Source organism: Thunnus albacares, chromosome 9, assembly GCF_914725855.1.
Source record: "Thunnus albacares chromosome 9, fThuAlb1.1, whole genome shotgun sequence".
Lineage (NCBI taxonomy): Eukaryota > Metazoa > Chordata > Actinopteri > Scombriformes > Scombridae > Thunnus > Thunnus albacares.
This window is the reverse complement of record NC_058114.1, coordinates 33,368,684-33,383,642: the sequence shown is the minus strand read 5'-3', so window position 1 is coordinate 33,383,642 and position 14,959 is coordinate 33,368,684. Positions and strand designations below refer to the sequence as shown.

The 14,959-nt window shown below is 38.9% G+C and overlaps 1 protein-coding gene across 9 annotated transcripts in view; it reads right to left on the bottom strand.

Annotated features, from left to right (window-relative positions):
* szt2 (SZT2 subunit of KICSTOR complex) overlaps positions 1 to 14,959 on the bottom strand; it is a 112,395-nt gene that overhangs the window by 72,775 nt on the left and 24,661 nt on the right. For all 9 annotated transcript variants that reach the window (XM_044361657.1, XM_044361659.1, XM_044361656.1 and 6 more), the window contains 16 exons: positions 14,333 to 14,504; positions 14,047 to 14,139; positions 13,608 to 13,686; positions 12,123 to 12,413; positions 11,717 to 11,852; positions 10,667 to 10,783; positions 10,485 to 10,554; positions 10,038 to 10,223; positions 9,091 to 9,321; positions 8,033 to 8,288; positions 6,229 to 6,303; positions 4,571 to 4,709; positions 4,144 to 4,279; positions 3,791 to 3,911; positions 3,423 to 3,575; positions 343 to 445 (listed from right to left, as the gene is read on the bottom strand). In XM_044361657.1, the coding sequence (XP_044217592.1) occupies positions 343 to 445; positions 3,423 to 3,575; positions 3,791 to 3,911; positions 4,144 to 4,279; positions 4,571 to 4,709; positions 6,229 to 6,303; positions 8,033 to 8,288; positions 9,091 to 9,321; positions 10,038 to 10,223; positions 10,485 to 10,554; positions 10,667 to 10,783; positions 11,717 to 11,852; positions 12,123 to 12,413; positions 13,608 to 13,686; positions 14,047 to 14,139; positions 14,333 to 14,504 (2,358 nt within the window). The remainder of the gene's footprint in view (positions 1 to 342; positions 446 to 3,422; positions 3,576 to 3,790; positions 3,912 to 4,143; positions 4,280 to 4,570; positions 4,710 to 6,228; positions 6,304 to 8,032; positions 8,289 to 9,090; positions 9,322 to 10,037; positions 10,224 to 10,484; positions 10,555 to 10,666; positions 10,784 to 11,716; positions 11,853 to 12,122; positions 12,414 to 13,607; positions 13,687 to 14,046; positions 14,140 to 14,332; positions 14,505 to 14,959) is intronic.

The following is a 14,959-nucleotide window of genomic DNA, read 5'->3' as shown; positions in this document are numbered from 1 at the left end:
AGGCTTGTTGAAGTTGTGAAATGATTTGTGAACTGTGTAAGCAAGGACTGTGGGGACACACAAGTGCTCCCTCCAATCTCACAGTTGACAATGTGATACGAAAGCTCCACCCTCTGGCACAGCATAAAATGATGTTTACTTGCAATGCTATGTTTGACATCAGTTCAATTTCCACCAACTTTGATTTCCTTTCTACTATATTGCTGCCTTAAGAACATCTGTGGGTGAATTTTTCCTAAAGTGGACTGATGGAAAAATCTCCCCAAAGTTTACAGATGAGCTGTGCTGCCACAGTCCTCCAAGTGAAGACCCAAAGATTGAATAATGATGAGAAAGTCTAACCTGAGGTAGAAAACTGATTTAGTTGTCCGCTCCTGGTAGACAAACATGTTCTTCCTGTTGACCACGCAGAAAGAGTTCAGCACAGAGCGCAGGGCCTGGATCGCTACAATAAAAGGACAAAGAACACAAAGTTGAGAAGTGGTTAACTGATGTGACTATGGACAATATGAGCAATGTAGCTAAAAGCTGCTTGGCAATAATGTCTGTAATGAGCATATAATCACGGTAAAAGCTTTGCAAAGCTTAACACAACTGCACACTAGGTTGCAGAATGCCACCACACTCCTGAGTACCGTCCACTACCCACACCCATTTAGGATTAAGTGCCTTGTACAAGGGCACTGCAAGACTTGGTTCATTCACACCCACAAATCTCTGCTTTATTTATTTATTTGACACTTAAGTCACTTTAGTCCTGTAGTTTCCTAATAATTTCCTACCAAAGAAATTTCTTCTGGAATGGACTATGTAATGTGGAACTAATTATGGGGAAAAATACAATGTTGCACAGCTAAACTTCTAGTTACTACATTGGAATTAATTATTCACATAACCTTTTGAGTCATTTTATTGCTGCATAGCAGCTGATCATTAAGCGTTTCAACATGCATACAGAATACATTTTCCAATAATACAGTGCATGCAGAAAGTTTTCAGATCCTTTCAAGTTTTTCACATTTTGTTGTGTTTCAGACTCATCTTAAAATGGATTCAATTCATTGTTTTCTCATCAATCTACACACAATACTTCACAATGTCAAAGCAAAAACAGGTTTTTGGAGTGCTAAAAGTTATTAAAACAGTATTCAGACCCTTCACGTAGTACTTGGTTAAAGCACCTTTGGCTGCAATGACAGTCTCAAGTCTTGGAAATAATCCTACAAGCTTGGCACACCTTTCTTTTGGAAGTTTCTCACATTCTTCTTGGCAGAATCATTCAAGCTCAACCAGGTTTGATGGGGAGTGTCGGTGCACAGCTATTTTCAGATCTCTCCAAAGATACACACAGAGTATCTCTGGAGAGTCTCACAGAGTCCAGGACTTTCACAGAGTTTTCCTGAAGCCACTCCTGTGTTCGGGTTGCTGTTTTGTTGAAACATAAACTTTCACCCCAGCATGAGATCCTGAGCACTATGGAAAAGGTTTTCATTCAGGATTGCTCTATATTTTTCTGCATCCATCTTTCCCACTATCCAGACTAGTCTCTCAGTCCCTGCAAAAAAATCCCTACAGCATGATGCTGGCACCACCATGTTTGACTGTAGGGATGGTATCAATGAGGTGATGCTCAGTGTCTGGTTTCCTCCACACATGCCATTGGGAATTATGGCCAAATGGTTCAATCTTTGTTTCATCAGACCAGAGGATTTTGCTTCTCATGGTATGAGAGTCCTTCAAGAACCTTTTGGCAAACACCCAGCGGGCTGTCATGTGCCTTTTAGTGAGGAATGGCTACTGTCTGGCCATTCTACCATAAGGACCTGATTGCTGGGGTGCTGCACTGATAGTAGTCCTTCTGTAAGGTTCACCCAACTCCACAAAGGAACTCTGGATCTTATTCATAGTGACCACTGGGTTCTTAGTTACCTGTCTGACCAAGGCACTTTGTCATTATTAGGAAACTACAGGACTAAAGTGACTTAAGTGTCAAATAAATAAATAAAGCAGAGATTTGTGGGTGTGAATGAACCAAGTCTTGCAGTGCCCTTGTACAAGGTACTTAATCCTGTCCCTGATTGCTCAGTTTGGCCAGGTGGGCAAGATCTAGGAATAATGTTCCAAACTTCCATTTGAGAATGATGTAAGCTACCGCGCACTTTGGCATTTTCAATGCTGCAGAAATTTTCTTGTATCCTCCCCCAGATCTGTGCCTTGATACAATCCTATCTCGCAGGACTGGAGACAATTCTCTAGACCTCATGGCTTGCTTTGTCATTGTGGAGTATTGTGTGTAGATTGATGAAAATGAATTGAATCCATTTTAAGAAATTAGTCTGAAACGTAACAAAATGTGGAAATTTTTTTCATATGCACTGTACATGAATATTTACCTGGACTTTTATTTTCTCCCTTTTTATTCACATTTGTACAGAGGTGGAAGAAAAGAAACTCATTTGTGTGCCCAATTTAATAATTGGTGCTCTCAAATTAATAATTTGTGCATACAATTTAGCACTTTGTGCTTTCAATTTAATGTCATTTATTTTGCCTCCTCCACTCTTATAGTGGGCAGCAAACACCTTTGGAACTGCACATTCAGTTGCGTGGACGTTTGAAGAAGACAATGAAGAAGACACTTATTCCAACATTTAGGGTTTCCAATTCTGCCAATTAAAGCCACGAAAATTGCGGCTTTTACGTTTTCTGTAATGAGCATGGACCAATCACTGAGCTAGAATGTGGAAAACACCCTGACTTTCAGAAGTGGTCCTGTGTGTGGAGGCAGCCTAATTAACCCATACAGCTATCAGACATTTCTCATCAAAGTGTGGCCTCCTCTCTGTTGGCATGAGAGTGAGAGACGGAATCAGCTGACTGAATGCAGCATAGCAAATGTGTTTGATTCCCTAAACAAGAGTGGAGGAGGCAAAATATATAAAATTACATTAAATTGAGGGTATGAATCAGTAATTTGTGTGCACAAACTATTAAATTGAGAGACTGAATTACTGAATCTTGCAAACTACTTTACTTTGTCCCTCACACCTCCTGGGCTCCACACATTTCTCACGTTAGGTGAGATAACCTCAAACGTCTGTTTACAATTCTATTTTTTTTTTCTGGTTTTCCATGTTATTTATCAAAATGTGCCTTAAATGTGTAACAGATTCCTTGTGATGATCAGGATGGCTCTCTTGTAACAATGGATGCAATAATAACTTTTATCTCTTTTCTCCTGTGTGTATGTATTTATGTATTGATTTATTTCTTCTGAATATACTAATGATTAAAACAGGGCGAGAAATATGTAGTGTATTTGTAATTCTCCTTTTTAAATCTCCCTTCTGTCATTGTGGGTGTCAGCCTGTATATAAAAACATGTTTTTTAATATAAAAAAGCTGTCAGGTTAGCCACTCACCTCTGGACACCCCCATGTTGGGTCCCATCTTGAGACGTGGGTGAATGTGGATGATTGTGCTCCACACCACGTCACAGGCAAAATGCCCTGGAATAAACTGCATGGTGGCTGCCAGGTAGTCTCTGGCCTGGTAGCTCTCATCTGTGTTGTAATCTGTGTGGTCCAGATGAAAGGAAAATAAAAATGAGAGGAGGCAGATATTCCATTCACCTCCACCCCCTTGTATAAGAGTGGAGGCAAAAATCTCAGTGGAGATGGATATCTCAAAATATGGACAAATAAAACCAAAAATATCATGACTACATCGCACTGTTGTTCAGTGTTTGTAACTTGGGTGAAGTGTGGTGTGGATGTCTTTGAAGACTTACCATCGGAGGTGTTGAGCCTCTGCCTGTACAGAGACTCGTTCTTCCAGATGTCTTCCTCACTCTCAGCCACAAGCAGAGAGTTACACACATGGCTGTCATGCAAGTCCTGCAGCAGCATACGCTACAAAGTACACACATACAATGAACAGCCAGCAGAGTAAGCATCTCCCAAGCATTAAGTATAATGTACAGAGGATAATGCTGATATATGGATGTATTTATACCATATAAAAAAGTTTACTTTATTTCTCACTTTATTTCCTGTTGTCTTGCCTATTTTAATGTATACGTCTTCATGCTCTAACCTATTGGTACTGAAGTGTTTTTGGTTTGTTGGGTGCTGCAGAATCTACCTGATTGACAATTCTGCAGATTTCCCCGATCTTCCTGACAACCATCTGATGCAGTTGTAAGTATTCAGGCAGCTCCTGCTCTTCCTCCTTCTTTTCCAACTCCTCAGCACTCACTTCTTTTCCTGCTGTGAAACTCCTGCAAAAAATGTGACAAATCTTAAATACACAAAATCCAATTTGCACATTCAAACATCAAGCATTTGAGGATGGGTCCTAGGAACTGTGCTGAAAGTTTGACTGGGACCTGATTACCCATGGTGGAGTTCTAAATGAAGCTTCCTGCATAAACTCAGCAAGGAGATGTTCATCACAACTTTTTTTAAATCAGTGATGATTGGTAATGTAATGACTGGAAAATTGAAAGAACAAGAATATGCGTTGGAACTGACATTCTACTCTGTCAGGTATTTCCTGGAACTTGACTGACCTAGAATGGGAATAGACCTTCACTCTATCCTGGTGGATCTTAACAATCAGCCAGAAGTCTGGCATCAGCGGGGACTGACATTCCTGTTCATCCAGGGTGGGGCTCTCACACTCAGAGTCACTGCTGCCACCATCATAACCTTCAAACACAGAGGGTAGAATAACAAAAAGCAGTGTCATGGCATCATCATTCCCATTACCTTCATCACTATAACCATGCTTATCATTATTGCAATCTTGGTAAGAGACATAAAAGAACAACAGTTTCTCATCTCTGTGGCCCGATGTATTGATGTAAGTTAAGATTATAATTGATAGAGTATAAAGTAGTATAATCAGTGGTGTTCCATGAGGTTCTACTAGGGATGCATATTTATTTTTGTGTGAATGATATAATAATAATCAACTAACTAAGAAGAAACAACTGAAAAGTAGAGTTTGGAGTGCTGATACTAAAGCATTCCAAACACAATTTCATTTTATGCAGATGATACAGTTCTGTATTTCACAGTCTGAGCTTTGTGTTTATCAAGATTGCAGTCACTTGTCCAAGCCCAATTGTTGGCTCTTATTGTTCATGGTCATGAATGTACACAATGGATTAATTGCATATTGTCCCCTCTATATTCATGTCAGATTTGGATTATACGGAGGGCTCAGCCCCACCCTTGCTGAAACGCAAAGGAGAGTAGCGTGACCATAAATGACAGCAAAAGGCAGTAGAGACTCTCACACCAAGCTGAAATGAAATTAATGCATATAAATGAGGTAAATAACATAAATACACACAGTCTCTACTGTCATTTCTTTGCTGTCATTTATGGTCCTGTCAGTTTCTCTCCTCTCCTCTGCTCTCCACTGAGGACAGAGTCTCAGAGGACAGACAGAGACAGAACAGAGGAGAGACAGGCAGTGAGCCAGGTAAAGTACTTGAGTTGATGACAATTACACTTGTCACATTACTGTTCATGCAATAAAATCTTTGGTGGGGGGAGAGGGGGGTGAAATCATGATGTTATGATGGTAGAGGCTCAGTGATCAATGACTGTTGGCCATCAGCAACATCGATCCAGCCTTACTCAAAATGACAAAAAATATTGCTGTAAAGAGTGTGATTTGCGACACAACAAAATAAACGATAGGGCATAATATGAAACAATAGATGTTTTTCTATCATCACATGATACATATCGTCATATCATAAAGCCCTATCTAAAAAACATGTCAGGACAGGATCTTTTCCGTTTTTCCATCACTTACAGAAAATGTAATGATGTAACTATCCACAAGATGGAGCTGTTTATCCTGAGATCCTGTGATTGACTATATTGGAACTGTGTGCTTGCAGCTGTATGGTGTTGCTCAGTGCCAACTATGCTGGTGAGTTCATGTTGAATTACATTTTGTAACTCAGTAAAATGTTTTATTACATTCACAGACTACAATATTCACAGACTTAACAGCTAGAAGAAATAGATGATAATGTCTTTGAGCTTGATAACACGATGACCATCTGGTTATGTGCGCTTAAACTGTGAAAACTTCACACTTCAGACCAGAATTTCTATCAATATGGGAGTAAACCTACATTGTTCATACTGTAGGTGTGTATTATGTTTTTAAAAAGCAACAAATAATTTACCCTAGTGGAGCACTTACCCTGCATGTCTGAGTCAAGGCTGCCTTGGCTGGAGACAACACTCTGGACTCGACTCGGCCTAAGCTTGCTACAGCCTGGGGAAAGACAAATTGACATTTCTGTCAGGAGTTCCAGCCTCAGCAGGATCTCTGTCACAAATCAAAGCCTGAAACAGAGTAGAGCTCTGCCAGATTACACACACACGCTCACAGCCTTTCTTCTTGCCTGCCCTGAGAAAACTACACATCAGTGTTGAAACAAGGGTTGAGGAGAGAGCAGGAGGTGAAAATCTGTCAGTGCTAAGTGTCACTTGTCATGTTAGAGACGCATAATGGAAATTTAGAATATCAATAGGAATGATATATAATAGGTAAAGTGTATTAGTGAAAAAACTTTGATGATAGTGTATTGAATATTTTTAAAAACAAAAACTTTCAGATTAAACGTGGAACCTGCCATTTGAGTACAGTCCCAATGTAATGACAGCCTACGTGACAACATAATGTGACTTATAATAATAATAATGCCCAGTCTTTCAAAAGGTAAAAAGTGATTTCCTGTATGGATTTGTTGTGGTGGAGGTGGGATCCCTTTAACTAAAGGCAAAGTGACAATAAACTCTCCATAAAAAGACATGAGACAATGTAATTCTTTGATATAAGCTGGCAGCCAAACACTCACACTGTGTGTGTGTGTGTGTGTGTGTGTGTGTGTGTAGACTGAGAATTTAACCATCGAATTAGCCAGTCACAGACAGGTGTGTAAGTTTATGACCAGAGACTGAGTCACAGGTTGTTATGCTGACAGGGCCCTCTGTGGCAGGGGTGAGAAAAGCACTGATATTCATATCCATTGCCCCTAAGCCAAAATGAGTCACCAAACAACTTCTTATAGCTCAAAAACTAAAACTCACATCAAAAAAAAAAAGATTTCAGTGTGAGCAACCCAAGATTTCAATGGCGAGTCTGATGTATGATATGTGTCCGTATAATTTAAAATAAAGGAGCTGTGATGAAATATATCTCACTCATTCTGGGTTTCAACATTTCGCGCAATACAAAGCCATGATAAAACCTGAAAGTGTCCAAATTTCATAAAACTTGAACTGCAAGTGTGTAAAAAGTATGAATGATATAAAAATGTTGATTTATAGTGGGAAAGTCCCAAGTGTTGTGACCGGTTTAAAGCTTGAATGAAGTTTCTACGTGAATAATGATAATGAATGAATAATTTGAAAGAGGTTGAAGATGAGTGGGTTTGAATGTTTTTCTAATTGACTTCCATTATAACTAAGGTTCAAACAAAGTTGAATATTTTGAAAAGTTTTAATGAGATTTGAAAGTTAAATAATATATTGAATGTATGAAAGATGTGGAACATTTCAAAGTTTGAATGAACTTTGTAACTGAAAGTTAGTCTATAAAGTTTCAGCATATAGTGAAAATGATCCATAACAGTTTCCTAGAGCCCAAGATGACGTTTAAATAGTTTGATTTGTTCAGCCAACAGTCCAAAACCTATAAATATTCAATCAGCAATAACATAAAACAGAAAAGCAGCAAATCGAAGCTGGTCCCAGAGAGGTCTGACATTTTGAATATTAAAACAGAATTTATTTTGGTCTGAGCAGGCAAAACATCCAAAGACTGCAACTAATACAAGATGCTGCTGCAAGACTTTAACACATTCTAAGAGAAGCAACCACATAACAGCAACCCTTTTAATGTTTTAAAATTGATTTTAAGATTTTTACGCCTGCCTATATCTGATTAGTTACGTTTCATAAACAGAAGTTCAGGTACACGGTGTGTGTGGTAGACTTACTGTGAGTGGCTGACTGCATGGACTCAGCCAGGCTGACACTGGATGGAGTCTTGGGGGGTGAGGTGGCCTCTGTGCAGCGCTCAGTCTGGAGCTGGGGGGTACCTGACTGAGGTGTTACTCCTACCATGCTGACTGAGCTCTGAGAGCCCGTGTCTTCTGCCTCAGGCTTCATGGCTCTGATCGGCTCACTGAGCTCTGCGGACGTGTCAGCAGGGGTGTCAGCAGCAACACTGATGGACTTCTCCTCACCCTGCAGCTGGAAAGAGTTCAAGTAAAATATGTTTAATTTTACACAGAAACATATTTCATTTCCAAACTTCATCAACAAACTATTGGACTGGACTGGACATACTGGCAAAAAATATATGATAGAAGGATCTTGCAGATTATGAATATAAAGTGAATAAATGTGTATTCATCAAAACACAACAAATTGTACTTGATAATTCATATGGCAACATGACAAGAGGACACAGAACAATGTCATTTTTTCTGTGATTATCATTAGATTCTGGTGAATAAAGACAACAAAACTAGGCAACAAACCCCATGTTCACACTGCAGCGGCAAATGTCTCCATTACCATTTTGTTTCACTTCATTCATTTAGTCTGACATTCTGTTCATGTGAGCACATTTCTTGTTGCGAGAGGGGATTATTTTGTTTTGTTTTGCCATAACCAATCACAGGGTTCACCAAGTTCAATTCAAGACTTTTTAATACTGAATAGAGAGCGATTTAACAGCCGTTTCACCATTATACGGTCAAAAATATGAAAGAATGATGGAAAACCAGTGGGGATGAAATGTCCTAGAATTATTCAGATTATATTACATTTTTTTTCAGTTCAGAAAATGGATGGATTAACCAATGAAACAAGTTAATATTAGTTTTTGCTAAAATCAACACTTGGCAATCAGGTGAGAGTGGATGAGCTTCCTAAACGTCACCACAATGGAAGTAAAACTAAAAACTGGGAATCATGACACAAAGCGGAGACGAAGTGTGTTGTGATTGTGTTGTTATTCTGCACGTGACTGTGATATTTAGTGTCTGACCTCGCTCTCTGCCTCTGTGGTCTGAGCCTTTGCTTCACTCTCTACTATGGCGTCCTCCACATGTGCTCCAGCACTGCAGGAGCTGATGTGTTGCGGGGGGTCTGCAGCGCCCTCTGACAGACTCTTGGTGGCACGTATCCTCTGAGGGTGCAGTCTGCTCAAAGACATGTAGTAGAAATTGTCCTGTTCTCCATTCAGCACGTACCCAGAAAACGCCATTCTGCGGAACTCCTGTAAGGATCAGACGTTATCCGAAAACTATTAATACAACTGTGTTTTCTGTACTGAGAAACATAAAGATAAGTCATTCTATTTTTAAGTAGCAAAAGTTATATGACAATACCTGAGCCAGCTGCATTTGCTTAAGAAGACTATGAGATAAAGTTGAAAGCTCCAAAAAACAACTGAGATAATCCAGTTACACAACACAGACACAATTTTTCCTGTGAAAATAATACTGCAAATCCAGACTGTTCAGTGAATATAACAGAAAATTAAACTGGCACAAACAAATAAAGGACAGGTAAAAAAAATTTTATGGTTCAAAATGTGCAGAAATTTGCTTTTTGTATTTAAAAAAATGGAGATTCTACTTTTCACTAATTGGTAAGTTAAGATGAAATATTGTATTTTGTAAAAAGTATTCTAAGGATATGAAGGTAATGTTCTAAAGGTTCTCTCTATATTTGAGGCAAATAAGTACTATTTGAGATTTTATAGTAGGCAATAAATACTGTATGAAAGTGTGAATAAGAACTGACAATGAAATTGTGGATTTGGTGTATTTATTAAAAGATAATCAGAAGAAGCTTAGAGTAATCAGTAAACAAAGTTAATAAATAAAAAACAACCTCTTTGCTTCATTTACAGTTTTAATGAGAACATTCCTGGAGTAATGTGTGTGTGTGTGTGTGTGTGTGTGTGTGTGTGTGTGTGTGTGTCCTTGCCTCTTTGAATTTTTCCAGAGACTGCTCAGGCCCAAAGACAAACTGCAGTGGGACATCTTCACAGTGACAGTGTGGTCGACCACTGGAGCGCAAAACATGCTCTGCTACTTTGAGCAGTGTGGCTGAGCTGATGACCCGAGAGTGACGCAGGGCAGAAACGATCTCATCCTCCAGCAGCCAGCGAATCTAAGACACATACACGTACACACACACACACACACACACACACACACACACACACAGAAAGATAAGAAAACCAAGAAAAGCTCATCATTGTTGTGTGTGCACAGCAGCTGTCAGAAGAAGTGAGTCAGTTTTCAGTGAGGAGTAAATGTCAAAAGCTCGCTAGCAACCACTAGAGGCTGTGATGTTTCATTACAAATATGCGTTACAGTAACTCTGGCTCTGGGTATGTGGTGTAGAATTGGGACAAAGCATAAGACTCACCTCGTCCATGGTGGCTAGAATTGCTAACTTGTGAGGAACTGGTAGTTTGGACAAGGGTTCACCAGAGACCCTGATGGAAGACAAAGCATCAGGTACCAGAACAACAGACATTTATATTGAGACAATCAGAGAACGTCCAACTTAATATTGTCCTGTAGAACAGACATGTTTAACAAACTGACCCATCCACACCACCTCCCCTCAGACTGTCCAACACTGCCATCATCTCCTCGTCAGACCTATAAGAGGAGGGCTGTCCTGGGGAACGATTCAGAGACACACTGCTCTCTGACGTATACCTGCACACAAAAGAGATTCAAGTTAACACTGTCATACCATGATTTCATCATTCAGACTCATTATAAAGACCAAACTCTTAAGTGCTGAGCCACATACAATATCAACATAGCGCATTCTATATACTGACATCATTTAAACAGAAGACTGCAAATCACTGAAGGGGACATATCATTCTTTTTGTGGTTTTCTGTTATTTATATACTGTTATGATGTTGGATACCTATGTTAAAGATGTTCCAAGTTCCAAAACTTTAGGTGATGCAAAAATGCTGCTTGCAAGTCAAAAGCTAAGGCTTCAACCTGCCCTGAATGCTTCGTTTGCAAAGTTTTTTTCTACCTTGCCAACTAGCTGATGTCGGCTCGTCGCGCATGCCCATAAATGGCCATCCATTCCATAACCTTTGTTGCTAAGGTTGTTCCATTGTCTACTTATATTTCGGATCTCATTTTGGCTCAAACATGTACAGATGGATTGAGAAGTTGAGTAAAGAACAGGAAAAAGTAATGTAATCCTGCTACTATATGTTGTTTCATGGCTTGTTGACGTAGCCTCCTGAGCATCCTGAAACTGCTTCACAGCCGACTTCCAGCTAACCAATCAGACCAGAGCGGGCACATCAGGAGGGGGGCCTTAAAGAGACAGAGGCTAAAACAGCCTGTTTCAGACAGAGGCTGAACTGAAGGGCTGCATAAAGGGCCAGTATAAGATAAACAAGGAGATTTTAACTCTTTTTAAATCATGCAGATATTCCAGTAGAGCCCCAGAATATAAATATATACCAGGAAATGTGCAGAATATGTCCCCTTTAAGAAGGGACCATGAAAATTAGGCAATACGATTTTTTTACAAAATCAACAAAGGTGCGATGTCTCATAAATCCTCTTTTCATGAAAATCAGCTGGGCTGTGTCTCTCTGCTCACTTTGACTCACCTGTTGTGATGGAAATCAGCCATGACTTCAATCTCCAGAGGTAGTGTCAGGACAAAAATATCTAACGTGACTGAGAGCTCATTCAAATCCACAGACTGTAAGGTCTCAGCATTCTCCAGGCAGGAAATAATCTCACCTGAAATTAAAATATTGAAATTAGAAAGTTACAGTTTCAGGGGCCAAAGTAATATTAATTTTAATAAAGGGAAGATGGAAACTGAAAAGTTGGGAAAACAGCTATATTTTATTACATTTGCATGCACAGAGAGACACACTATGGCTGTCACATTTTATTCAAAATCTGAATGAGCATTCCAACAGTTGGCTTTTGTCAAATTGTAAGCAAACTGCTATTAAAAGTAGAATTTTCACTGGCACACTAACACAATAAATACAGTGTACTCACCAAGGCAAGTAGGCAGTGTTTGTATGGGCATGGAGCCATGGCAGCTTTTCATATTGACAGAACAAGTGACATGAACAAAAAGCGGTGGCATGTCTAGCTGTGGCCCCTCCTGCTCCAGCAGGGAGTCTCCGTCCAGGATGCTAAAGGAGTCCTGGTCCTGGTTGACAGTGTTGGAGTCTGACAGGGACTGGTCTTCGCCGTCCCCCTGAGACCTGGTGCCTGGATGCTCCTCATACTCCACCACCAAATCAGTGTCACTCTCCGTCATAATGCAGCACCCTGACACATGTTCTACACACAAAGAAATAAACTGGTCCTTATCATATTACCAAATGAGTGGCAGTGTCTCTCAACTATGGGTTATCATAAAATCTAAGGAGTATTTCACAGATCAGGATAGGCCAGCTAACTTTAAACTAATTTAACCTGACTTGCAAAAATTGAGTTTTCGGCCACTCGTGGACACAAGCATGATAAACTGTAAACACATCTTATCTCCTTATAAAGTTGATATAGTGAACGTTTCAGCAAACAACTGCCTCTTTAAACATCTGGCAGACATGGAGCAACATGAGCATTCATTTCAAATTTGTGTCCATGTGTCATGTGTAAAACAGTGGAGTGTCTCTTTAAAATTATATATTGATTATAGCAGCTTAAACCTGACTTAACCTAACATTGCTTAATTTCACCTGTTAACCTAACCTGATTTATCTTAATTTGTTAACATTACCCAACTTAACCTGACTTAAACTAACCTAATTTAGCTTAACTTGAATAAACTTAACCTGGCTTAACTTAACCTAACCTTACTTAATATCACCTGTTAACCTAACTTAACCCAGTTTATCAGAACCTTTAAACTTAAATTAATCTGACTCGGTTTAACTTAATCAGATATTACTTAACCTGAATAAACCTAACCTGACTTACCTTAACTTGTTAACTTAACTTGACCTGACTTTAACTAACGTAATTTATCTAACTATAAATTTAATCTGACTTAACCTGTTAACCTAAATTAATCTAATTTACTATAACCTTATCTGGCATTTCAACTGTTTATCTAAAGTACTTAAACTTAACATGACCAAACCTAACCTGGCATAACTTAACTTTTTTTTATCTAAACTAGCTCAACTTAACTGAATCTGACTTGACTTAACCTTATACCTAAACTGCCTTTATTTGAACTGTTAACATAACTTGATGTTAAGTGAAATTAGTTATCTGAAATCTGATCCAGGCTTCTCTTTCTGCAATGGTCAATGTAATGGATATAATCTTCATAAAAAATAAAATTCTAATAGCAATATAACATTGTAAAGTTTCTTGCTGCTCCATGAAGTAATTTGTTGAATAATTCTGACTTTGCATCAGCATTTCTACTAACTGTAATGCACAGTAAAATGTACAATATGGACACATTGCCTGAATTTTGAAATTTTGATATGTTTTAATTTTTAATTTTTAACTGAACCTCACCATCCTCAGTAGCTGGCTCAGCTTCTGACACCAGCTCCTCACTGGGTCTCCTCTCCATCTCACCATCCTCTGAGTCTTCCTTAAGAGACAAACCACAGTACAAATATCAAATCACACGTGAACAGGACAACAGCCATTTATCTCTTTCCTGTGCTGAGCAGCACTCTGGGTTGTTTCTATCCTCCTTTATTTTATCATTACACATTTTTCCTGATGTTTATTTGGTTGAAGAAATACAAACTCCTTAGCATGTTGTTTTTTTCCCTGACTTTATTTTGACCCCAGACAATGATTTTACTAGAATATTCGCCTTTTCTCTACGTAATTTCTGATGTGCAATTCTATTATGGGATAATGAAATATTAAGGTAAGAGATGAAGGTCAAACTGGACAAAAGCCAAAACAGTGGAAAATGCAAAGCACAACTTTGTCAACTCACCTCTCTCTTGGATGACGGCGGGCAGTAGAAGAAGTAATGTGGATTGGAGGGCACAGTTTTGAAATACTGAGACACAATCTCCATGAATTTATCCTGTTGAATGGAAAATTGCTTTCAAAATTTAATGACATCAGCTTCACCTTGTAAATATTGGCTAGTATACTTACTAATTACAAGAGTAATAATATAATTAAAAAAGAATAACAACTTTTACTTCAAAAACATGAGATGAAGAGCGAAGTAATATATCACAACCGTTTTCACCTGTGAGACTCAAGGACAATACCTGTATTATTTTGTGCACATCAGGATACACTTCACACTTGGGCTGTGTCCGGAGCAGCGTCAGAGGGAACTCTGGGATCTTAGCAGTCTTGGACTCATCCAGGATCAGTGGAGATGTAGGAGCAGAGGACTTTCCTCTAGATTCAGCTTCACTGGCATCTTCCATTTCAATACTGTTGCCAGATATGCCACAACATATAGTAAATAATTGTGTCATTCAAGAAAAGTGAACATGAAAGGAAAGTGGCTGAAATATATAAATGACTGTAAAACTGTGAATTCAAAGCATTCACTGTGATGATATTGCTGTATGGAAAGAAATCAGCCATCAGATATGGTCATGAAATTTCTGCCTTTTAAAGTATCATTAATTGATGTTTTTTGGCCACATGGGGGCAGTGGAACAACCTGTAAACACAACACTGACATATTATCATATTATAATCATATGATTACAATCAACTATAAATGGATATAGCTGACACGTTAGCAAACATTTGCTTATTTACACATCCAGCAGAAACAGAGCAACATTCATTTGCTTGTTTCCACCTGATAAATGTTAGTCCAAATAAGTTCCCTCCTTTTAGCTGTTTTGGTCTCTACCATCTCCTGAGAAGAATATCTG